Raw genomic sequence first — 24,073 nt, forward strand, 5'->3', positions numbered from 1 at the left:
GGAACCAGGTGATGGAGTGAGTGAGAATGGACTCAATGATGGCTGTGTAAAACTGAGCCATCATGGTCCTTGAAAGTCTGAACTTCCTCAGCTGCCTGAGGAAGTACAGCCTCTTCTGGGCCTTCTTCAGGAGGGCCATGATGTTTAGTTCCCACTTCAGGTCCCGAGAGAGAATCATGCCCAGGAACCGACATGACTCTACTAGGTTAACCTGGGTGCCTCCCAGCATGATGGGAGGGGGCGGGGCTGCGTTCCTCCTGAAGTCCACCACCATCTCCACTGTCTTTAGAGCGTTAAGCTCTAAGTTGTTGTTGCTGCACCAACACCGCAGCCGCTCGATCTCCCTCCTGTAGGCCGACTCATCCCCTTTGGAGATGAGGCCCACAGTAACTCTGGGGGAGCCCGCAGGGTTCGAACTGGGAACCTTACAGTTCCCATCTACCCCTGAGCCACCGCCGCCCTACCTCTAAAAGGTAGAGGGAAAATATCCACATAATTACGTGCAAATTTACAGTGACAAATAACCCGATTTGATTTTTCAAAAATAGCAGATCTACAAGCTCATAGAGCGCCACCGAGTGGCGCGCTATGAGCTTGTAGATCTGCTATTTTTCAATAGCTAAAGCATGACATGATGCTAACACCAAAAGGGGTTCCCGTTCAGAATGGGTTAGAAATGGGCTTTAAAAGAATACAAACGGAGAATAAGAAAACAAATTTTAAAGTGGGAATATGGGCCCTGAAAGAACGAACAATGCGACAAAACCCTTCTATTCATATCCACCAATACGTTGTGAAAATAAAAAATAAATCAGACGCTATTATGAAATATTTATTTTATTAAAAAACAAAAAAAACTATAACATGACAGCATTAGATCAGAACAATAAGGTAATGCAGCAAACAAAAATTATAAAAAAGAACAAACCGTATGAAAAACTAGTGCAAAAAACTCACAAATATAAAAATATATTGCACTTGGTATTTAGAAGTTAGGAGGAGGAGTAATATTTGAACAACATTCTCATTTAGATTATTACATTGTAAACAAGTCATTTATATCTTTATTTTATTTTATTTTTTCCCCAACACCTGCATCTGGAAACAATGTCTCCATGGTAACAGCCTACCACATTTTGATTGGTCAAAACAACCACACTGTTATTTTGATTGGTCAAAATTGTGCTTCAACATAAACCCATAGTTGGGGGGGTGTATATATATATACCTGGTCATTATATGATCAACGCGGACACATGTGCGCACGGACATGCACGTGTGCACACACAGACAGACATACGCAGCACACACGCAATTTGTACCATTTTAACAACTCAACCCGGCATACCTGTTTTTTTTCTTTTAGACATTTAGAAAGAAATATTATAATACCGTAAATCCTGAAAATCTTTCAAAAACCGCCAATCCTTTTTCTTATCTTGTAAAGTTTAAAAAAATGAAATTGCAAAAAAAAAGGAATCCCCCCCCCCCCCCCCCCCATATTCACCGCTGCAACACATTTAGCCGAGATGACTTAATGTCACTGAATCAAGACCAAATCATGCTTTGTCGTTAACCCATTCTGACCCGAGATCAGATTCATACGAGGTTTCCACTGGACACACACTGGTCTGATTAACTCATTCTGACCCGAGATCAGATTCTAAAAATGTCAGTCGTTCTTCGATTTTTTTTCAAAAATAGCAGACCTACAAGCTCATAGCGCGCCACTCGGTGGCGCGCTATGAGCTTGTAGATCTGCTATTTTTCAATAGCTAAAGCACAACATGATGCCAACACCAAAATGGGTTCCCGTTCAGAATGGGTTAATGGCATTTCTATCTCTGGGACCCCCAATTCTTATCGTTTTGACCGTTTGGTTCCATCTGTACACTCTCATAGTCAAGGGTCCAGATTGGTTCCTAACCATCATTTAGCATGGGGACCCCCTGGAACTCCCTCAACAAGGACCCCCACTTTGGGAACCACCAGTCTACAAGCTCACAATGCATCTCGTTGAGAGCTTAGAGTATATATGAATAGAGACGGCATCGAGTTCTCCTTCCATCCACTTGCATTAAGTTGCTCAGAAGCGCATGAGGCCATTTCACTCCTCCTTCCGGGTAGGAACAGAGTGCATTCTGGGATGGATTTGCCCCCCAAACACATGAACGCGCTGGCCGTTGAACGTGCACGAACGTGCACGAGCACGCTGCCGTCGTGAACGTGCACAATGATAGTCAACGGAACCAGCGCGTTCATGTGTTTGGGCCCACGCTGCAATACCAAATTGGGCCACTATGTCCATTTGGCCTCAGGGTTTCCTCTGGGTGCCGTCTCTATTCATATATACTCTAAGGTTGAGAGCCTGTAGAGCGCTTATTTTCAACTCACACCACCACCAGGACACCATAATGTCCCACCCTGGAGCCCAAGCAGGTTATAATTAGCGACACCTTTAGGCCAGACTCGAGACTGCAGCTGCTGCCTGCAGCTCAAAAGCAGATTATTTTGTCATCACCATTCATTCACTGACTCTCACACTCTTGATACCGCAAAACACAGCCTCAGCACAGCGATTCTCAACATTTATTCAGTTCAGTTCAAGGACACCCCAGTATTAGATCACTACGGGACACCCATTTGATGTGTTTTTGTTTTAAAACCCATTTTGACCTGAGATCAGATTCTAAAAAATGTCTTCTACATCATGCCATAATTTGTACACCCTCTGTGGGGCCTGCTTCAGACCTGTGAAAGGGTCCGTTTGGATCCTTAGTAAGGTTAGTAAGGACCCCCCCCTGTGGGTGGGTGGTCCTCCTGGGTGGGTGGGCCTCCTCAGTAAGGACCCCCTGGGTGGGTGGGCCTCCTGGGTGGGTGGGCCTCCTCGGGAACCTCACGTTGAGAAGCAGTGGCTTTAGCGTTTTAACACATAGTGGAAAAATAACCTGACATTAATTAAGCGCATCCTGTGGAAGTTTATACCGTCTCAAAGCCACAGGTTAGAAAAAAACAACAAAACAAAAACAAACAAACATTAAGAAAGACAAAATGTGTGCAAGTTCAGGTTGAGGCAAAAACACAAACAGATGCTTCGTTCTGACCAACAGTTACTAATTACTATGTCTGTTTGATTTGTTCTCTCTCTCCATAGACCTTAGTCTCTCTCTCTCTCTCCATAGTCTCTCTCTCTCTCTCTCTCCATAGACTCCATAGTCTCTCTCTCTCTCCATAGACTCCATAGTCTCTCTCTCTCTCTCTCTCCATAGACTCCATAGTCTCTCTCTCTCTCCATAGACTCCATAGTCTCTCTCTCTCTCTCTCTCTCCATAGTCTCTCTCTCTCTCTCTCTCCATAGACTCCATAGTCTCTCTCTCTCTCTCTCTCTCTCTCCATAGACTCCATAGTCTCTCTCTCTCTCCATAGACTCCATAGTCTCTCTCTCTCACTCTCCATAGACTCCATAGTCTCTCTCTCTCTCTCTCTCCATAGTCTCTCTCTCTCTCTCTCTCTCTCCATAGACTCCATAGTCTCTCTCTCTCACTCTCCATAGACTCCATAGTCTCTCTCTCTCTCCATAGACTCCATAGTCTCTCTCTCTCCATAGACTCCATAGTCTCTCTCTCTCCATAGTCTCTCTCCATAGACTCCATAGTCTCTCTCTCTCCATAGACTCCATAGTCTCTCTCTCTCCATAGTCTCTCTCCATAGACTCCATAGTCTCTCTCTCTCTCCATAGACTCCATAGTCTCTCTCTCTCCATAGACTCCATAGTCTCTCTCTCTCCATAGACTCCATAGTCTCTCTCTCTCTCCATAGACTACATAGTCTCTCTCTCTCTCTCTCTCTCCATAGACTCCATAGTCTCTCTCTCTCTCTCCATAGACTCCATAGTCTCTCTCTCTCTCTCTCTCTCTCCATAGTCACACCACCGTTATGAGAGATGAAATAGACGGGGGAGGTTTTGGCTTTCCTCTAGCTAAAGGATAGCAGTTCTTTCCTCTAGCTAAAGGATAGCAGTTCTTTCCTCTAGCTAAAGGATAGCAGTTCTTTCCTCTAGCTAAAGGATAGCAGTTCTTTCCTCTAGCTAAAGGATAGCAGTTCTTTCCTCTAGCTAAAGGATAGCAGTTCTTTCCTCTAGCTAAAGGATAGCAGTTCTTTCCTCTAGCTAAAGGATAGCAGTTCTTTCCTCTAGCTAAAGGATAGCAGTTCTTTCCTCTAGCTAAAGGATATCAGTTCTTTCCTCTAGCTAAAGGATAGCAGTTCTTTCCTCTAGCTAAAGGATAGCAGTTCTTTCCTCTAGCTAAAGGATAGCAGTTCTTTCCTCTAGCTAAAGGATAGCAGTTCTTTCCTCTAGCTAAAGGATAGCAGTTCTTTCCTCTAGCTAAAGGATAGCAGTTCTTTCCTCTAGCTAAAGGATAGCAGTTCTTTCCTCTAGCTAAAGGATAGCAGTTCTTTCCTCTAGCTAAAGGATATCAGTTCTTTCCTCTAGCTAAAGGATAGCAGTTCTTCTAAAGATCACGTTATGCCTTTTCACAGCACCACATTTATAACCGTTATCTATGCTCGCTGTCCATCCTCTATTTAATCCTGGAGGATTAACCCATTCTGACCCGAGAAAAGCTGTGTTTCTATGTCAGTCGTTCTTCGATAAAAAAAAAAATAGCAGACCTACAAGCTTGTAGCGCGCCACTCGGTGGCGCGCTATGAGCTTGTAGATCTGCTGTTTTTCAATAGCTAAAGCATAGCATGATGCTAACACCAAAATGGGGTTCCCTCCCAAAATGGGTTAAAACCTACGCTTGTGCAATTCGGGAAAAGCGAAACGGGTGATATAATAAAACTCTTCCGTACTTCGTGGTTTCTGCGAAACTCAAAGACGGTGGACGGCAGGCAGCGAGGCGATTGGCTGCTCGGCCAAGCAGGCCACTCAGGTGAAGGGGGGAGGGGGGTGACGTGGTTTTGGAAATGTGTCGGTGCAAAAGGCATACATACACCCAGGTAAGGTTTCTCTGGGTGGGATGGATGGGGTGGGATTCTCTGGGTGGGATGGATGGGGTGGGATTCTCTGGGTGGGATGGATGGGGTGGGATTCTCTGGGTGGGTGGGATGGTAGCTCTCTGGTCCATAGCTCTAATGCTCTGTTCCATAGCTCTAATGCTCTGGTCCATAGCTCTGGTCCATAGCTCTAATGCGTTTCATTTAGAGCTATATGTTACTCTCAACTTCCGCCGCTCGCATGAATGCAGACCAGCCTCTCGTCTTTAGCGTAAATAAAAATATCGTTTTTGCTACTCACCAAAACAAAGGCGCGTTGTGTCATTAGAAAGACTACTTTCCTTAGTGGACGCACTCTGAGCCCCCCCCCCCCCCCCCCCCCCACCACCACACGTATAAACGGTACTTTTTGGCCAGAAAGGGAAAAATATTCTCTATGAGGCAGTTCTCTGGGCAATATCAGTAGAGGGCGCAGCGGAGTAACTAAAAGTATTTTTGTTCCCGGTGGAAACAAAATCCCCTTTTGGCCAAAAAGTACCGTTTATACGTGTGGGGGGGGCCTCAGAGAGTGCTTCCACTAAGGAAAGTAGGCTTTCTAATGACACAACCCGCCTTTGTTTTGGTGAGTAGCAAAAACGTTCTTTTTATTTACGCTAAAGACGAGAGGATGGTCTGCATTCATTCATGCTAGCGGTTGAGAAGTTGAGAGTAACATAGCTCTAAATGAAACGCATTAGAGCTATGGACCAGAGCATTAGAGCTATGGACCAGAGCAATAGAGCTATGGACCAGACATGTCTGATATGTTTAATATTTTATGTTTGATACGAACACCATTTAAAAACAAATACCTTACCCACATAAACCCTGGAATCCGTATATATATATATATTTATATTTGCGGTATTTCTTTTTCTTTTTTTTTCTTTCCAAAAACGTCTAGAAAGCATTCAGCGTGGACCCCTGAAAAATAAATCTGCATTTCCCCCACAAACAAAAGGTCAGCGAACACTTCTCTCTCTCTCTCCTAAGTGTCATTTCTGTGAGGTGTCCTGAGGACACCGTGATCGTGACACCGTGTGTGTGTGTGTGTGTGTGACACAGGGTGTGTGTGTGTGTGTGTGTGTGTGTGTGTGTGTGTGTGTCAGCTGGCTTTAAGCTGCTGGGATGACAGTGACCTGATCCATGCTGCGGTCTGCGGTGTGTTGTCTGCTGTCTGCTGACAGCAGCTGCGGTGTGTTGTCTGCTGTCTGCCGTCTGCAGCTGCGGTGTGTTGTCTGCCGTCTGCAGCTGCGGTGTGTTGTCTGCCGTCTGCAGCTGCGGTGTGTTGTCTGCTGACAGCAGCTGCGGTGTGTTGTCTGCTGTCTGCCGTCTGCAGCTGCGGTGTGTTGTCTGCCGTCTGCAGCTGCGGTGTGTTGTCTGCCGTCTGCAGCTGCGGTGTGTTGTCTGCTGACAGCAGCTGCGGTGTGTTGTCTGCCGTCTGCTGTCTGCTGTCTGCAGCTGCGGTGTGCTGTCTGCTGTCTGCAGCTGCGGTGTGTTGTCTGCTGTCTGCAGCTGCGATGTGTTTGTGAGCAGCGCTGTGTCGCTGTGTTCTTCGTTCAGCGCGAGGGGCACAGGTAGGGTCTTCCACAACTGTCCACATGATCGTCATCATCAGGGTAAGGGTCGACCTGAGGGAGACGCACACACATGAATATATATATATATATATATATATATATATATATATATATCGCTGGGGCGGTTTAACCATAGAGTTATATATCTATAGAGAAGACACCCGAGTTCTCCTCCCATCCACTTGCATTAAGTTGCTCAAAAGCGCATGAGGCGGATTCACTCCTCCTTCCTGGTAGGAACAGAGTGCATTCTGGGACGGATTGCAATGGTGAGTGGCCCCAAACACATGAACGCGCTGCCGCTGAACGCGCACGAGCGTCGTCCGTCGTGAACGTGTACAATGATAGTCAACGGACAGCGCGTTCATGTGTTTGGGGCCAGGCCGCAATACCTTCATTCGGCCACTATGTCCATTTCGCCTCAAGATTTCCTCTGGGTGCCTTCTCTATAAATATATATACTCTAAGGGTTTAACCCATTCTGAACGGGAACCCATTTTGGTGTTAGCATTATGTCATGCTTTAGCTATTGAAAAATAGCAGATCTACAAGCTCATAGCGCGCCACCGAGTGGCGCGCTATGAGCTTGTAGGTCTGCTATTTTTGAAAGAAATCGAAGAGCGACTGACATTTTTAGAATCTGATCTCAGGTCAGAATGGGTTCATCAGACCAGTGTGTGTCCTAGTGGAAACCTCGTATGAATCTGATCTCAGGTCAGAATGGGTTAAATGCCACTGCCTCCGTCCGCACACGCCGTTGTGCCGTTGCGCTAATCCAGTGGTTTTCAACCCTTTTCTTATCAAAGCCCGTTATGTATTAAACCATTTTGGGGCGGGAACCCCTTTTGGTGTTTTAAACATTATGTTATAATTTAGCTATTGAGAAATAGCTAAAAGCTCGTAGCGCGCCACCGAGTGGCACGCTACAAGCTTGTATAGGTCTGCTATTTTTGAAAGATCGTGAAAATATTTATTTCAGAAAATTGGAGGATTTAAACGTTTTTATTTATTTATTTTGAGGTCAGGCCTAAATGGGTTAAGCATTTGATTTTTATTTTTTATTAAGGATCTCCATTAGCTGGTGCCGTAGCAACCACCTAGTCTTCCTGGGGTCCACATAAGAACAAACATTACAGTAGACATACATTTAGCCTCTCACAACAAAACTAAAGAATATGTTTTGTTGTTGGCACCAAATGGGAGAGATAACAGGCAAACGTTGATCAAAATAACAATTATTTTACATTCTGTAGTTGTGTATATACTTTTTTTTAAATTAAGTTAAAAAAGATGTTTCCACATATAGGGCTGTCCCCGACTAAGGATTTGTATAGTCGACTATAATATGAATAAATTAGCTGTTAGTCGACTGATAAGTCGACTGAGCACCCCCCCCCCCCCCCCCCACAAGCCTGAGAGGCTTGTCATTAGCCAGATTGAGCACAGCAGGTGAGATTGAGATTCTGGAGTCTATCAGGCCAGCGCACTGTGCGATTCAAGTCACAGTCACACCAAAATGCTTATATAAAAATATTCATTATACCAGTGATAGACATATATACATAATACCAGACATGTTGCTAATATGCTATGGGTCGATTTACAGTGCCTAAGCCAAGAGCTGATGCAATTAAGAATACAGTCATGTACTAAAACTAAACTAAAACTAAAACAAACTAAACAGGCAGTGGCACATTGCCACACAGGCAGACACACTGCACATTGGAGATTGATTAAAAACAGTCAGAAAGCATGTTCAAATGTGTTTATGTCCCCCACAGACCTAGTGGAATAGTACAATAATATTTTGTGGTAAAAACCTTTTTTTTTTTTTGTTAACATCGACTAAGAGGTGGTCAGTCGACTGAGACCCGTTCTGATCGATTAGTCGACTATTCGACTAATCGAGGTCAGCCCTAGTTCCACAACAATTTAACTCGTGAGATTATTTCATTGTACAATTAAACGGGTCCATTTGGTTTAATTATTTTCCACTCTCAAAGAGTTAAAGATCTATAAGGGTCCATTTTATTTGGTTACCAACTTGATGTGGAAACTCAAGGTTTTCCATGACGTTTCCAGTGAATCATCGTAAAAAAACATCGTAAAAAAACGTAACGTGGTTTTTTTTACCTCGGAGTAAAGTGGCGGTGGCAGGTATGTGAACTGTGTGATGTACGCCAGCAGCAGTGACCCCTGGTGGTCGGTCTCTGCGTCTGCGTCTGCGTCGCAGCCGCGCAGACAGTCCTGTCTGTGCTCCTCGGACACGGCCAGGTCGCTGTAACTGGGAGGAGCTGCAACGACACGTCAGTACATTTAGATTTGAGGTTTAGTCATTATAGTCTCTTGAATAGTTTTCGTTTAGTTTCAGTCACATTTTAGTCACCTGGAATGTCGTTAGCCTTAGTCTATAGCAGGGTTCCCCAATACATTTTCCTCAAGGGCCATATTTTGACTAGCGTACCAGGCTGGGGGCCGAGTCTGCACGTGCGAGGTCGAGGTCTTGCCCTGAAAATTCATTTTCAGGGCAAGACCCCATTTGAAAAGGATGCCCAGTTTGACATGCATAGGCTACTGACCCCCATTTAATGCCTTTTATATCTTGGACCCTTAAAAAAAAAACATTTTTTTTCTTTTTTGGAAATTCTTTCATGGGCCACAAGGGGGCGCTCTGTGGGCCGCAAATGGCCCGCGGGCCGCCTATTGGGGAACCCTGGTCTATAGTTTCAGTCTACGAAATATCATAAGATTTTAGTCGACTAAAATGTGTTTTGGCGGGCCTTGATGCCGTCGTAAGGACTGATTATACACATGCTGAAGCTATTTTCAGCATGCAACCAAGTGTAAAATGACTTATACTGGATCTCTTGTCCACTAGTCCCTTCCTAACATTTTAGTCTAGTTTTTATGTGTTGACGAAAATGTCAGTATATTTAGTCTTAGTTTTAGTCACCATAGCATAGTTTTAATTTAGTTTACATTTAGTTTTCCTCAGTGAAAAGAGGTAGAAGTCGACGAGAACAAACCTGGTCAACGTACATTAGAGATCTGTGGGTGTCTGTCTGTGTGTGTGTGTGTGTGTGTGTGTGTGTGTGTGTGTGTGTGTGTGTGTGTGTGTGTGTGCGCGCACAGAGGGAGAGCGAGCGAGCGAGCGTGTGTGTGTGTGTGTGTGTGTGTGTGTGTGTGTGTGTGTGTGTGTGTGTGCAACGTACCCTCAGGCCTATCGGACTGGTCCAGCCAGCTCATGTTGCTGCTGATGCTGGAGGTGTGTGTGTGTGTGTGTGTGTGTGTGTGTGTGTGTGTGTGTGTGTGTGTGTGTGTGTGTGTGTGTGTGTGTGTGTGTGTCACCATGACCACACTCCAGTTACAGAAACACTGTCACATATTAATGGCTGCTATGTATATAAGGGAATGTACATTGCTAGGCATGACAGCATTGTTGACCTATTAGCTAAGGACATAAGTTCATAATTATGTTTCATCATCTGCCAAAATGTATAAGCACTCACGTGTTTCAACCGCCATTCATGCACAGTAATGAAAAATGATGCTTTCTCAGATGTCACAGCTACTGTAATACACCAGATATTGTTGTTGTTGTTGAGGACAGTAGAGAATGGCATGTACTGTACATTTGACCACAGTCTGGAAGAGGCATTCCTTACCAAGGTGCTTAAAGGACCACTTCACCACTTTTCAACCTATCTTCATAGAATAGGTCCTCACTAATAATCATGATCTTTTCTACTCAGTCTGTGTCTCATAGGAGGGCTGTGGGCAGTTTAGAAACTGTCCTCCAGTGACATCATCATTAGGCAGATTATTTTTTTCCATTATCGTGAGAATGATGGCGTCCATTTTCGCATTGCAACTTTTCAGGAGTAGAAAGCCTGCAGTTTTTATTAGCTTGTATTCCCCATCGATGATGTCACTGGTGTACGGTTTCTGAACTGCCCACATAGCCCTCCTATGAGACGCAGACCGAGTAGGGAAAAGAATGTGCCATTTTTTCATGATTATTAGTGAGGACCTATTATATGAAGATAGGTTGAAAAGTGGTGAAGTGGTCCTTTAAGTACCAGCGTCTTAAGGATGCTATTATACAGCTTAGCTACAGATGTAAACTAATTGTGTTCATATTTGGAAGCCTCGGGTAATGTCCACAAATCAGTGGTGAGGGGCCTGCAGATTGCAGGCATGCCCAATAAGCCGAGAGCTGATCAGGCGTCGGCAAAATTCTGTTCAGTGTCTCTGATAATTGGCAGTCGCCATATATGGAGAAGGCGATGCTTTCTGTACCCGTGATCTGTATCCTGAAGCACTCGTTGTAGAGTTTTCTCAAGTTTGCGCATCCACTATTGTTTGTGTTTTCCAAGACATTTCTTGTAAAATGTGAATACAAATAAAGATCTTAACCCATTTTGGGTTAGGAACCCGTTTTGGTGTTAGCATCATGTTATGCTTTAGCTATTGAAAAATAGCAGATCTACAAGCTCATAGCGCGCCACAGAGTGGCGCGCCACGAGCTTGTAGGTCTGCTATTTTTGAAAAATCGACTGACTGACTGACATTTCTAGAATCTGATCTCAGGTCAGAATGGGTTAATCAGACCAGTGTGTGTGTCCAGTGGAAACCTCGTATGAATCTGATCTCAGGTCAGAATGGGTTAAGTGTGTGTGTGTGTGTGTGTGTGTGTGTGTGTGTGTGTGTGTGTGTGTGTGTGTGTGTGTGTGTGTGTGTGTGTGTGTGTGTGTGTGTGTGTGTGTGTGTGCCGTACCCTCCGGCCTGTCGCTCTGGTCCATCCAGCTCATGGTGCTGCAGTGGCTGCTGATGCTGGAGCTTCGAGAGGAGCAGCCATGGAGCGGAATGGTCCCGATGACCAGCGGTAAGGACACGCACAGGTTCAGCCCCCCGGGGACGTCCACATAGACCTGGGACAGACAGAGACAGGTTCAGAGACAGGTTCAGACCCCCTGGGACGTCCACATAGACCTAGAGACAGACAGAGACAGGTTCAGAGACAGGTTCAGCCCCCCAGGGACGTCCACATAGACCTAGAGACAGACAGAGACAGGTTCAGAGACAGGTTCAGAGACAGGTTCAGAGACAGGTTCAGAGACAGGTTCAGAGACAGACAGAGACAGACAGAGACAGGTTCAGAGACAGGTTTAAACCCCCTGGGACGTCCACATAGACCTAGAGACAGACAGAGACAGGTTTAGGACAGGTTCAGACCCCCAGGGACGTCCACATAGACCTAGGACAGACAGAGGACATGTTTAGTCTGGATGTGAAGCACTGAGCAGGGCTGTCTGACTACTGAAGACAGAGATTCATGGGGCTGTCTGACTACTGAAGACAGAGATTCATGGGGCTGTCTGACTACTGAAGACAGAGATTCATGGGGCTGTCTGACTACTGAAGACAGAGATTCATGGGGCTGTCTGACTACTGAAGACAGAGATTCATGGGGCTGTCTGACTACTGAAGACAGAGATTCATGGGGCTGTCTGACTACTGAAGACAGAGATTCATGGGGCTGTCTGACTACTGAAGACAGAGATTCATGGGGCTGTCTGACTACTGAAGACAGAGATTCATGGGGCTGTCTGACTACTGAAGACAGAGATTCATGGGGCTGTCTGACTACTGAAGACAGAGATTCATGGGGCTGTCTGACTACTGAAGACAGAGATTCATGGGGCTGTCTGACTACTGAAGACAGAGATTCATGGGAGGATGCATTGCATTCTCTGGGAACTGTCCCTGAAAAAAAAAACATATTTTCAGATGGGGGTCGGCGGCCAATTACATATATTTTTGGGGGGTTCTTGACATGAAAACGTTTGAGAACAACTGACATAGAAACATGTTTTTCAGAAAACTGTTTAGAAAAGTGATTTAGATTAGAAGACATTTGTAGAATTATGTCCCCTTTTGGTGTTTTAAGCACTATTTTACACTTTGGCTATTGGAAAATAGCAGTTCTACAAGCTCATATGGATATGAAGAATCAACTGACTGAGCAAAAACGCTAATGTTACTGCTGCTGAATTAGTTACATTTCCGCTAGAAGCAGACTGTATCATATATGAGTGACTGACTGTTGCAAACCATACAGAGACACCTCCCCGACAATAACGTAGAGACAGCTCGTTTATTTTTGGACCACAACACTTATATGAAACGATTTTTAAGATGAACCCATGTTATTCTCCATAGAGAAATTACTTCTGCAAACCAGGGGAATGGAAGGGATGAGCGAGTTACGTCAGGACTTTAGAACCAGGGGGGAATCGAAGGGATGAGCGAGTTACGTCAGGACTTTAGAACCAGGGGGGAATGGAAGGGATGAGCGAGTTACGTCAGGACTTTAGAACCAGGGGAATGGAAGGGATGAGCGAGTTACGTCAGGACTTTAGAACCAGGGGAATGGAAGGGATGAGCGAGTTACGTCAGGACTTTAGAACCAGGGGAATGGAAGGGATGAGCGAGTTACGTCAGGACTTCAGTGCTCTCAGTGCTTGGAATACAGAGGGGAGCGTTGTCGTCAGTCAGTCAGTCACTCACCCAGTGTTGTTTTCGTCGACTAAAACTAAGACGAAAAATGTCCGTCGACTACCTTTTTTCACTGACTAAAACTAAATCAAAACTAAATGAAAACGAATCTATGGTGACTAAAACTAAGACTAAATATACTGACAATTTCGTCAACAAATAAAAACTAGACTAAAATGTTAGTAAGGGACTAGTGGACAAGAGATCCAGTTTTATGCTCACAACGCGTCGCAGCGTGAGATTGTAGATCTGCTATTTTCAGCATGCAGCAACCAAAGTGTAAAATATGTCATTACAACGACATCAAGGCCTGTCAAAACACATTTTAGTCGACTAAATCAACTGTACATTTAGTCGACTAAAACTAGACTACACTACACTAGAACATTCCAGGTGACTAAAATGTGACTAAAACTGAGTGAAAACTATTCAAGAGAGTAAGGGCCAATTCATACTCCTATTTTACCGCTGTTTCGGCGCTGTAGTGCCGAAATGATTTCGGCTCGTCAGAAAATTTCAGTAGCACCGAAGAGCCGACTTTAGGACGGTACCCCCCCCCCCCCCCCCCGAACCTCAAATGACGTCAAATTGTAGGCTTTACAGCACCGAACCGACTTTTATTCGGCTCTAAAATAGGAGTATGAATCGGCCCTAAGACTAAAAAACTAAAATAGAAATGTGCTGCCAAAAACAACACTGGCCTCACTCACCACCAGGTCGTACTCCACCCTGATGATGGGACAGTCCAGGATGGAGGGCGACACGGGGGGGATCTTCAGCAGCTTGCCCTCCCAGCTCTGGCTCTTTCCCTGAGGTAGTGTGTCTCCGCGCAGCTTGGACACCAGCTGCTGGATCTGCCGGGCCTTGCCCTTGGCGAAGAAGGTCTGGGTCTGGTACAGGGCGGCCTTGGGCAGCACCACGCGCGACGAGCAGTTCTCCACCTCGGCGAAGATCTGGATGGACTCGCCTGTGTGGGGGGCAAGGGAGGAGGAGGAGGAGGGGGAGGGGGAGGGGGTTGGAAACAGTGTTGTTTTTGGCAGCAAATTTAGATTTTAGTTTTAGTCTCTTGAATGGTTTTCACTTAGTCTTAGTCACATTTTAGTCACCTGGAATGCATTAGTTTTAGTTTTAGTTTTAGTCGACTAAATGTCATAAGATTTTAGTCGACTAAATCTACAGGCGATTTAGTCGACTAAAATGTATTTTTGCGGGCCTTGTTGCCGTCATAATGACTTATTTCACACTTGCTGAAAATAGCCGATCTACAAGATCACAACGCGTAAAATGACTTATACTGGATATGTTGTCCACTAGTCCCTTCCTAACATTTTAGTCTAGTTTGTATTTGTTGACGAAATTGTCAGTATATTTAGTCTTAGTTTTAGTCACCATAGCATAGTTTTAATTTAGTTTCCATTTAGTTTTCTTCAGTGGAAAAAGGTAGTTGATGAACATTTTTCGTCTTAGTTTTAGTCGACGAAAACAACACTGGTTGGAAATGGGGGAAAAGGCATTATTATTACTTTATGAAAAGGCAAATACTGCTTTATAAAAACAAGCTAATGGAGCGCCGCAGTCCCGTCCCCTCCCAGAACGACGAGGGCACCAGGAGAGAATTTCCAAGTTGACAAATTATGAAAATAAACACTTTCTTTGGGAAGTGCAATTAACAATTCCCATAATTCTTTGGTGCTCTGCTCCTCCTTGTGGATAGGGGGAGAGCTGTCTTACTGAGACAACATGTAGTCCAGGAAGGAAGTGAGCCCAGTGTCCATGACATCAGAGACACCGGGCTCACTGCTACAATCTAACATATCTAAAACCACATATTACACACATAGGCCCTTTCTGAAACCAGTCCCTTGACTTGAAGTGCTCTCGGGAGGTTCCCTCGTCAGGAAGTGCCCCTTCAGCTGAATCAAGTTCCCTTGATTAGGGTGCTGGGTTTAAAAAACTGTTTGGAGATACACTCGCCCTCCTTGTGAAGAAACAGGAAACCGGCACTATTCGTTGCCATGGTTACCATCATGCAATTGTGTTACCTGTTATTTTGTTTGTACAGTTATATTGCATTGCATCGTGTATGTTTGTGTGACATGTGGATTTCATTAATATGGAAAAAGGAAATACAGCGTGACTGTCAAAAATGACATATACATCCATGGTGTTTATAAATCATTGTGTTAAAAGTTGTTTTGTTTGTGTGGTTTCATTTATAGTTTTTCACGGTGGGGTAAATAAAGAGCCCTTGTGAACATCAGTTGAAGGCGTTGTCTATTCTGCATCAGATGAAGATTGTTTAGGAGGAGTTTATTTATCATTTATTTGTGGTGGTTCTTCCATTTGTAGGTCGCGGTTTCCATGCGGACAGAGAGCAGGGCTGCACAAGGCAATGGAGTCTAGATCGGCACAGACTCGCTCTTGAGGGCTTTATAAGCCACTTCCACTCAAGGATGCTTGGTTTCGGACGACACTTAATATGGCGCAGCCTCGCGTGAACGCGCACATCGAGGGCGAGTACTGTGTAGGGCGAGTGGCGAGGAGCTGGTTTCAGAAAGGGGGATAAAGACCCCCCAGGAAATGTTCTAAAGCTTCTAAACGTCATTAACATATATTGTTTTGCAAAAAGGGTGAAGTGTCCCTTTAAGTCCTGTATCATTACCTGGAGTGTAACCTTTCCTCTCCATCTTTAAGTTTATGTTATCTTCATGTTTAAGTTCTGTCTCATTACCTGGAGTGTAACCTTTCCTCTCTATCTTTAAGTTTATGTTATCTTTATGTTTAAGTCCTGTCTCATTACCTGGAGTGTAACCTTTCCTCTCCATCTTTAAGTTTATGTTATCTTTAAGTTTATGTTATCTTTAAGTTTATGTTATCTTTAAGTTTATGTTATCTTTAAGTTTATGTTATCTTTAAGTTTATGTTATCTTTATGTTTAAGTCCTGTCTCATTACCTGGAGTGTAACCTTTCCTCTCCATCTTTAAGTCTATGTTATCTTTATGTTTAAGTTCTGTCTCATTACCTGGAGTGTAACCTTTCCTCTCCATCTTTAAGTCTATGTTATCTTTATGTTTAAGTTCTGTCTCATTACCTGGAGTGTAACCTTTCCTCTCCATCTTTAAGTTTATGTTATCTTTAAGTTTATGTTATCTTTAAGTTTATGTTATCTTTATGTTTAAGTCCTGTCTCATTACCTGGAGTGTAACCTTTCCTCTCCATCTTTAAGTCTATGTTATCTTTATGTTTAAGTTCTGTCTCATTACCTGGAGTGTAACCTTTCCTCTCCATCTTTAAGTTTATGTTATCTTTAAGTTTATGTTATCTTTATGTTTAAGTTCTGTCTCATTACCTGGAGTGTAACCTTTCCTCTCTATCTTTAAGTTTATGTTATCTTTATGTTTAAGTTCTGTCTCATTACCTGGAGTGTAACCTTTCCTCTCCATCTTTAAGTCTATGTTATCTTTATGTTTAAGTTCTGTCTCATTACCTGGAGTGTAACCTTTCCTCTCTATCTTTAAGTTTATGTTATCTTTATGTTTAAGTCCTGTCTCATTACCTGGAGTGTAACCTTTCCTCTCCATCTTTAAGTTTATGTTATCTTTATGTTTAAGTTCTGTCTCATTACCTGGAGTGTAACCTTTCCTCTCTATCTTTAAGTTTATGTTATCTTTATGTTTAAGTCCTGTCTCATTACCTGGAGTGTAACCTTTCCTCCATCTTTAAGTTTATGTTATCTTTAAGTTTATGTTATCTTTAAGTTTAAGTTCTGTCTCATTACCTGGAGTGTAACCTTTCCTCTCCATCTTTAAGTTTATGTTATCTTTATGTTTAAGTTCTGTCTCATTACCTGGAGTGTAACCTTTCCTCTCTATCTTTAAGTTTATGTTATCTTTATGTTTAAGTCCTGTCTCATTACCTGGAGTGTAACCTTTCCTCTCCATCTTTAAGTTTATGTTATCTTTATGTTTAAGTTCTGTCTCATTACCTGGAGTGTAACCTTTCCTCTCTATCTTTAAGTTTATGTTATCTTTATGTTTAAGTCCTGTCTCATTACCTGGAGTGTAACCTTTCCTCTATCTTTAAGTTTATGTTATCTTTATGTTTAAGTTCTGTCTCATTACCTGGAGTTTAACCTTTCCTCTCTATCTTTAAGTTTATGTTATCTTTATGTTTAAGTTCTGTCTCATTACCTGGAGTGTAACCTTTCCTCTCTATCTTTAAGTTTATGTTATCTTTATGTTTAAGTCCTGTCTCATTACCTGGAGTTTAACCTTTCCTCTCTATCTTTAAGTTTATGTTATCTTTATGTTTAAGTTCTGTCTCATTACCTGGAGTGTAACCTTTCCTCTCCATCTTTAAGTTTATGTTATCTTTATGTTTAAGTCCTGTCTCATTACCTGGAGTGTAACCTTTCCTCCATCTTTAAGTTTATGTTATCTTTAAGTTTATGTTATCTTTAAGTTTAAGTTCTGTCTCATTACCTGGAGTGTAACCTTTCCTCTCCATCTTTAAGTTTATGTTATCTTTATGTTTAAGTTCTGTCTCATTACCTGGAGTGTAACCTTTCCTCTCTATCTTTAAGTTTATGTTATCTTTATGTTTAAGTTCTGTCTCATTACCTGGAGTGTAACCTTTCCTCTCCATCTTTAAGTTTATGTTATCTTTATGTTTATGTTATCTTTATGTTTAAGTTCTGTCTCATTACCTGGAGTGTAACCTTTCCTCTCTATCTTTAAGTTTATGTTATCTTTATGTTTAAGTCCTGTCTCATTACCTGGAGTGTAACCTTTCCTCTCTATCTTTAAGTTTATGTTATCTTTATGTTTAAGTCCTGTCTCATTACCTGGAGTGTAACCTTTCCTCTCCATCTTTAAGTTTATGTTATCTTTATGTTTAAGTTCTGTCTCATTACCTGGAGTGTAACCTTTCCTCTCTATCTTTAAGTTTATGTTATCTTTATGTTTAAGTTCTGTCTCATTACCTGGAGTGTAACCTTTCCTCTCTATCTTTAAGTTTATGTTATCTTTATGTTTAAGTTCTGTCTCATTACCTGGAGTGTAACCTTTCCTCTCCATCTTTAAGTTTATGTTATCTTTATGTTTAAGTCCTGTCTCATTACCTGGAGTGTAACCTTTCCTCTCTATCTTTAAGTTTATGTTATCTTTAAGTTTATGTTATCTTTATGTTTAAGTTCTGTCTCATTACCTGGAGTGTAACCTTTCCTCCATCTTTAAGTTTATGTTATCTTTATGTTTAAGTCCTGTCTCATTACCTGGAGTGTAACCTTTCCTCTCTATCTTTAAGTTTATGTTATCTTTATGTTTAAGTTCTGTCTCATTACCTGGAGTGTAACCTTTCCTCTCCATCTTTAAGTTTATGTTATCTTTATGTTTAAGTTCTGTCTCATTACCTGGAGTGTAACCTTTCCTCTCTATCTTTAAGTTTATGTTATCTTTATGTTTAAGTTCTGTCTCATTACCTGGAGTGTAACCTTTCCTCTCTATCTTTAAGTTTATGTTATCTTTATGTTTAAGTTCTGTCTCATTACCTGGAGTGTAACCTTTCCTCTCCATCTTTAAGTTTATGTTATCTTTATGTTTAAGTTCTGTCTCATTACCTGGAGTGTAACCTTTCCTCTCCATCTTTAAGTTTATGTTATCTTTATGTTTAAGTTCTGTCTCATTACCTGGAGTGTAACCTTTCCTCTCCATCTTTAAGTTTATGTTATCTTTATGTTTAAGTTCTGTCTCATTACCTGGAGTGTAACCTTTCCTCTCCATCTTTAAGTTTATGTTATCTTTATGTTTAAGTTCTGTCTCATTACCTGGAGTGTAACCTTTCCTCTCTATCTTTAAGTTTATGTTATCTTTATGTTTAAGTCCTGTATCATTACCTGGAGTGTAACCTTTCCTCTCCATCTTTAAGTTTATGTTATCTTTATGTTTAAGTTCTGTCTCATTACCTGGAGTGTAACCTTTCCTCTCCATCTTTAAGTTTATGTTATCTTTATGTTTAAGTTCTGTCTCATTACCTGGAGTGTAACCTTTCCTCTCTATCTTTAAGTTTATGTTATCTTTATGTTTAAGTTCTGTCTCATTACCTGGAGTGTAACCTTTCCTCTCCATCTTTAAGTTTATGTTATCTTTATGTTTAAGTCCTGTCTCATTACCTGGAGTGTAGCCTGACCTAAGCAGAGACATTTCTGGTCTAGAGGGGCGGGTCGCGCCTCAGAAATGCGCGCACCCTGATTGGATCTCATCGATCTGTCCGTCACGCCCGGCCCCTCCTCTCCCCCCTAGTGCAGCGCTACGTCACATCATTTAGAGCGACGCCCACCCGGAAGGGTTGACTCCCACTTTTAGACTGGTTCAGCCCACGGCTTTTTCCAGGCTTTCATCTTTCGCGCAGACGAAATGAAAGCCTGGGTATCGAGGCTACCTGGAGTGTAACCTTTCCTCTCCATCTTTAAGTTTATGTTATCTTTATGTTTAAGTCCTGTCTCATTACCTGGAGTGTAACCTTTCCTCTCCATCTTTAAGTTTATGTTATCTTTATGTTTAAGTTCTGTCTCATTACCTGGAGTGTAACCTTTCCTCTCCATCTTTAAGTTTATGTTATCTTTATGTTTAAGTTCTGTCTCATTACCTGGAGTGTAACCTTTCCTCTCCATCTTTAAGTTTATGTTATCTTTATGTTTAAGTCCTGTCTCATTACCTGGAGTGTAACCTTTCCTCTCCATCTTTAAGTTTATGTTATCTTTATGTTTAAGTTCTGTCTCATTACCTGGAGTGTAACCTTTCCTCTCCATCTTTAAGTTTATGTTATCTTTATGTTTAAGTTCTGTCTCATTACCTGGAGTGTAACCTTTCCTCTCCATCTTTAAGTTTATGTTATCTTTATGTTTAAGTCCTGTCTCATTACCTGGAGTGTAACCTTTCCTCTATCTTTAAGTTTATGTTATCTTTATGTTTAAGTCCTGTCTCATTACCTGGAGTGTAACCTTTCCTCTCTATCTTTAAGTTTATGTTATCTTTATGTTTAAGTCCTGTCTCATTACCTGGAGTGTAACCTTTCCTCTCCATCTTTAAGTTTATGTTATCTTTATGTTTAAGTCCTGTATCATTACCTGGAGTGTAACCTTTCCTCTCCATCTTTAAGTTTATGTTATCTTTATGTTTAAGTCCTGTCTCATTACCTGGAGTGTAACCTTTCCTCTATCTTTAAGTTTATGTTATCTTTATGTTTAAGTCCTGTCTCATTACCTGGAGTGTAACCTTTCCTCTCTATCTTTAAGTTTATGTTATCTTTATGTTTAAGTTCTGTCTCATTACCTGGAGTGTAACCTTTCCTCTCCATCTTTAAGTTTATGTTATCTTTATGTTTAAGTCCTGTCTCATTACCTGGAGTGTAACCTTTCCTCTATCTTTAAGTTTATGTTATCTTTATGTTTAAGTCCTGTCTCATTACCTGGAGTGTAACCTTTCCTCTCTATCTTTAAGTTTATGTTATCTTTATGTTTAAGTCCTGTCTCATTACCTGGAGTGTAACCTTTCCTCCATCTTTAAGTTTATGTTATCTTTATGTTTAAGTCCTGTCTCATTACCTGGAGTGTAACCTTTCCTCTCCATCTTTAAGTTTATGTTATCTTTATGTTTAAGTTCTGTCTCATTACCTGGAGTGTAACCTTTCCTCTCCATCTTTAAGTTTATGTTATCTTTATGTTTAAGTCCTGTCTCATTACCTGGAGTGTAACCTTTCCTCTATCTTTAAGTTTATGTTATCTTTATGTTTAAGTCCTGTCTCATTACCTGGAGTGTAACCTTTCCTCTCTATCTTTAAGTTTATGTTATCTTTATGTTTAAGTCCTGTCTCATTACCTGGAGTGTAACCTTTCCTCTCCATCTTTAAGTTTATGTTATCTTTATGTTTAAGTCCTGTATCATTACCTGGAGTGTAACCTTTCCTCTCCATCTTTAAGTTTATGTTATCTTTATGTTTAAGTCCTGTCTCATTACCTGGAGTGTAACCTTTCCTCTCCATCTTTAAGTTTATGTTATCTTTAAGTTTATGTTATCTTTATGTTTAAGTCCTGTATCATTACCTGGAGTGTAACCTTTCCTCTCTATCTTTAAGTTTATGTTATCTTTATGTTTAAGTTCTGTCTCATTACCTGGAGTGTAACCTTTCCTCCATCTTTAAGTTTATGTTATCTTTATGTTTAAGTCCTGTCTCATTACCTGGAGTGTAACCTTTCCTCTCCATCTTTAAGTTTATGTTATCTTTATGTTTAAGTTCTGTCTCATTACCTGGAGTGTAACCTTTCCTCTCTATCTTTAAGTTTATGTTATCTTTATGTTTAAGTCCTGTCTCATTACCTGGAGTGTAACCTTTCCTCTCTATCTTTAAGTTTATGTTATCTTTATGTTTAAGTTCTGTCTCATTACCTGGAGTGTAACCTTTCCTCTATCTTTAAGTTTATGTTATCTTTATGTTTAAGTCCTGTCTCATTACCTGGAGTGTAACCTTTCCTCTCCATCTTTAAGTTTATGTTATCTTTATGTTTAAGTCCTGTCTCATTACCTGGAGTGTAACCTTTCCTCTCCATCTTTAAGTTTATGTTATCTTTAAGTTTATGTTATCTTTAAGTTTATGTTATCTTTAAGTTTATGTTATCTTTATGTTTAAGTTCTGTCTCATTACCTGGAGTGTAACCTTTCCTCTATCTTTAAGTTTATGTTATCTTTATGTTTAAGTCCTGTCTCATTACCTGGAGTGTAACCTTTCCTCTCTATCTTTAAGTTTATGTTATCTTTATGTTTAAGTTCTGTCTCATTACCTGGAGTGTAACCTTTCCTCTCCATCTTTAAGTTTATGTTATCTTTATGTTTAAGTTCTGTCTCATTACCTGGAGTGTAACCTTTCCTCTCTATCTTTAAGTTTATGTTATCTTTATGTTTAAGTCCTGTCTCATTACCTGGAGTGTAACCTTTCCTCTCCATCTTTAAGTTTATGTTATCTTTATGTTTAAGTTCTGTCTCATTACCTGGAGTGTAACCTTTCCTCTATCTTTAAGTTTATGTTATCTTTATGTTTAAGTTCTGTCTCATTACCTGGAGTGTAACCTTTCCTCTCCATCTTTAAGTTTATGTTATCTTTAAGTTTATGTTATCTTTAAGTTTATGTTATCTTTAAGTTTATGTTATCTTTATGTTTAAGTCCTGTCTCATTACCTGGAGTGTAACCTTTCCTCTCTATCTTTAAGTTTATGTTATCTTTAAGTTTATGTTATCTTTATGTTTAAGTTCTGTCTCATTACCTGGAGTGTAACCTTTCCTCTCCATCTTTAAGTTTATGTTATCTTTATGTTTAAGTCCTGTCTCATTACCTGGAGTGTAACCTTTCCTCTCCATCTTAAGTTTATGTTATCTTTAAGTTTATGTTATCTTTATGTTTAAGTCCTGTCTCATTACCTGGAGTGTAACCTTTCCTCTCTATCTTAAGTTTATGTTATCTTTATGTTTAAGTTCTGTCTCATTACCTGGAGTGTAACCTTTCCTCCATCTTTAAGTTTATGTTATCTTTATGTTTAAGTTCTGTCTCATTACCTGGAGTGTAACCTTTCCTCTATCTTTAAGTTTATGTTATCTTTAAGTTTAAGTTCTGTCTCATTACCTGGAGTGTAACCTTTCCTCTCTATCTTTAAGTTTATGTTATCTTTAAGTTTATGTTATCTTTAAGTTTATGTTATCTTATGTTTAAGTCCTGTCTCATTACCCTGGAGTGTAACCTTTCCTCTCTATCTTGGCGCTGAGAGAAATGGTCCAGAGGCACAGAACCAGCAGCACAGCGTCTTCTCCTTGGACCCGGCCTGGGAGGCCTGAGAGGGAACAACACACAGAGAGAGACGGTTCATATGACACAACAATACTAAGGTACTAAGTACGGCAGGTTACAACACTTTGTTTTGTTGTTTTTTCGTCTTACAAATGATTTGTTTGGTCCAAAATATTGTGTTTGTTGTCATGATTTGTCACGACAAGAGTTGGCTTCGTACGACGCTTAAAGGTCTTTAAATAAATACGTTTTTAAATGTCTATGGGGGAAAATATATGGGAATTATTTCCTGGGCTTGGCGTCGTCATGAAAGGGGGCGGGACTGGGCCTGGCGTTTTGATTGATTGATTGAAATATTTATTAACAGTTTGCAGAATTTACAGTAACATTTCAAGCACAAACTCAATACAAAGACCGTTAACTGTGAGTGGATGGACGACCCAATTAAGCATTACACTTGTTTACAAGAGGGTCCGCCTTGTTCAATTCATCAAACATTTAGAGACGTACAAATAGACACTTTCTATATAGTTAAAGAACAGAACAGGAATTCATCATAAAGGAAGCAAAAAGGGAAAATAAATATATACAGTGAGGGGAAAGGGGACTGCGACGCTCTATAGCCCCCACTGCTTCTAATAGTCAGGATGTCTAAATGCAGAGGGCAACATTTCACATAAGCAAATCTACTAAATACATGATATTATCCCCACTCCCCTCCCCCCCCCTCCCCTCCCCTCCCCTCCCCTCCCCTCCCCTCCCAAACTCTCAGCCTACTTGTTGATCAGTTATGGATGGTGTTTAATTATCAGACGCAGTGTGTGTCCCAGTGGAAACCTCGTATGAATCTGATCTCAGGTCAGAATGGGTTAATCATCAGACCCAGTGTGTGTCCCAGTGGAAACCTCGTATGAATCTGATCTCAGGTCAGAATGGGTTAATCATCAGACCCAGTGTGTGTCCCAGTGGAAACCTCGTATGAATCTGATCTCAGGTCAGAATGGGTTAATCATCAGACCCAGTGTGTGTCCCAGTGGAAACCTCGTATGAATCTGATCTCAGG

At 41.4% G+C, this 24,073-nt stretch overlaps 1 protein-coding gene across 1 annotated transcript in view; it reads right to left on the bottom strand.

The window, feature by feature from the left end:
• Nucleotides 1-6,504: 6,504 nt before the first annotated feature.
• The window catches only part of arrdc3b (arrestin domain containing 3b), a gene marked incomplete at its 5' end in the record, with an annotated part of 29,974 nt that continues 12,405 nt past the window's right edge, over nucleotides 6,505-24,073 (bottom strand). The window contains 7 exon segments of the mRNA XM_083792959.1: nucleotides 6,505-6,668; nucleotides 8,751-8,911; nucleotides 11,395-11,548; nucleotides 13,886-14,142; nucleotide 22,951; nucleotides 22,953-22,993; nucleotides 22,996-23,053. Coding sequence (XP_083649085.1) covers nucleotides 6,597-6,668; nucleotides 8,751-8,911; nucleotides 11,395-11,548; nucleotides 13,886-14,142; nucleotide 22,951; nucleotides 22,953-22,993; nucleotides 22,996-23,053 — 744 coding nt within the window. The 3' untranslated portion in view covers nucleotides 6,505-6,596.

Source organism: Protomyctophum parallelum, assembly GCF_964188405.1.
Source record: "Protomyctophum parallelum genome assembly, chromosome: 21".
Lineage (NCBI taxonomy): Eukaryota > Metazoa > Chordata > Actinopteri > Myctophiformes > Myctophidae > Protomyctophum > Protomyctophum parallelum.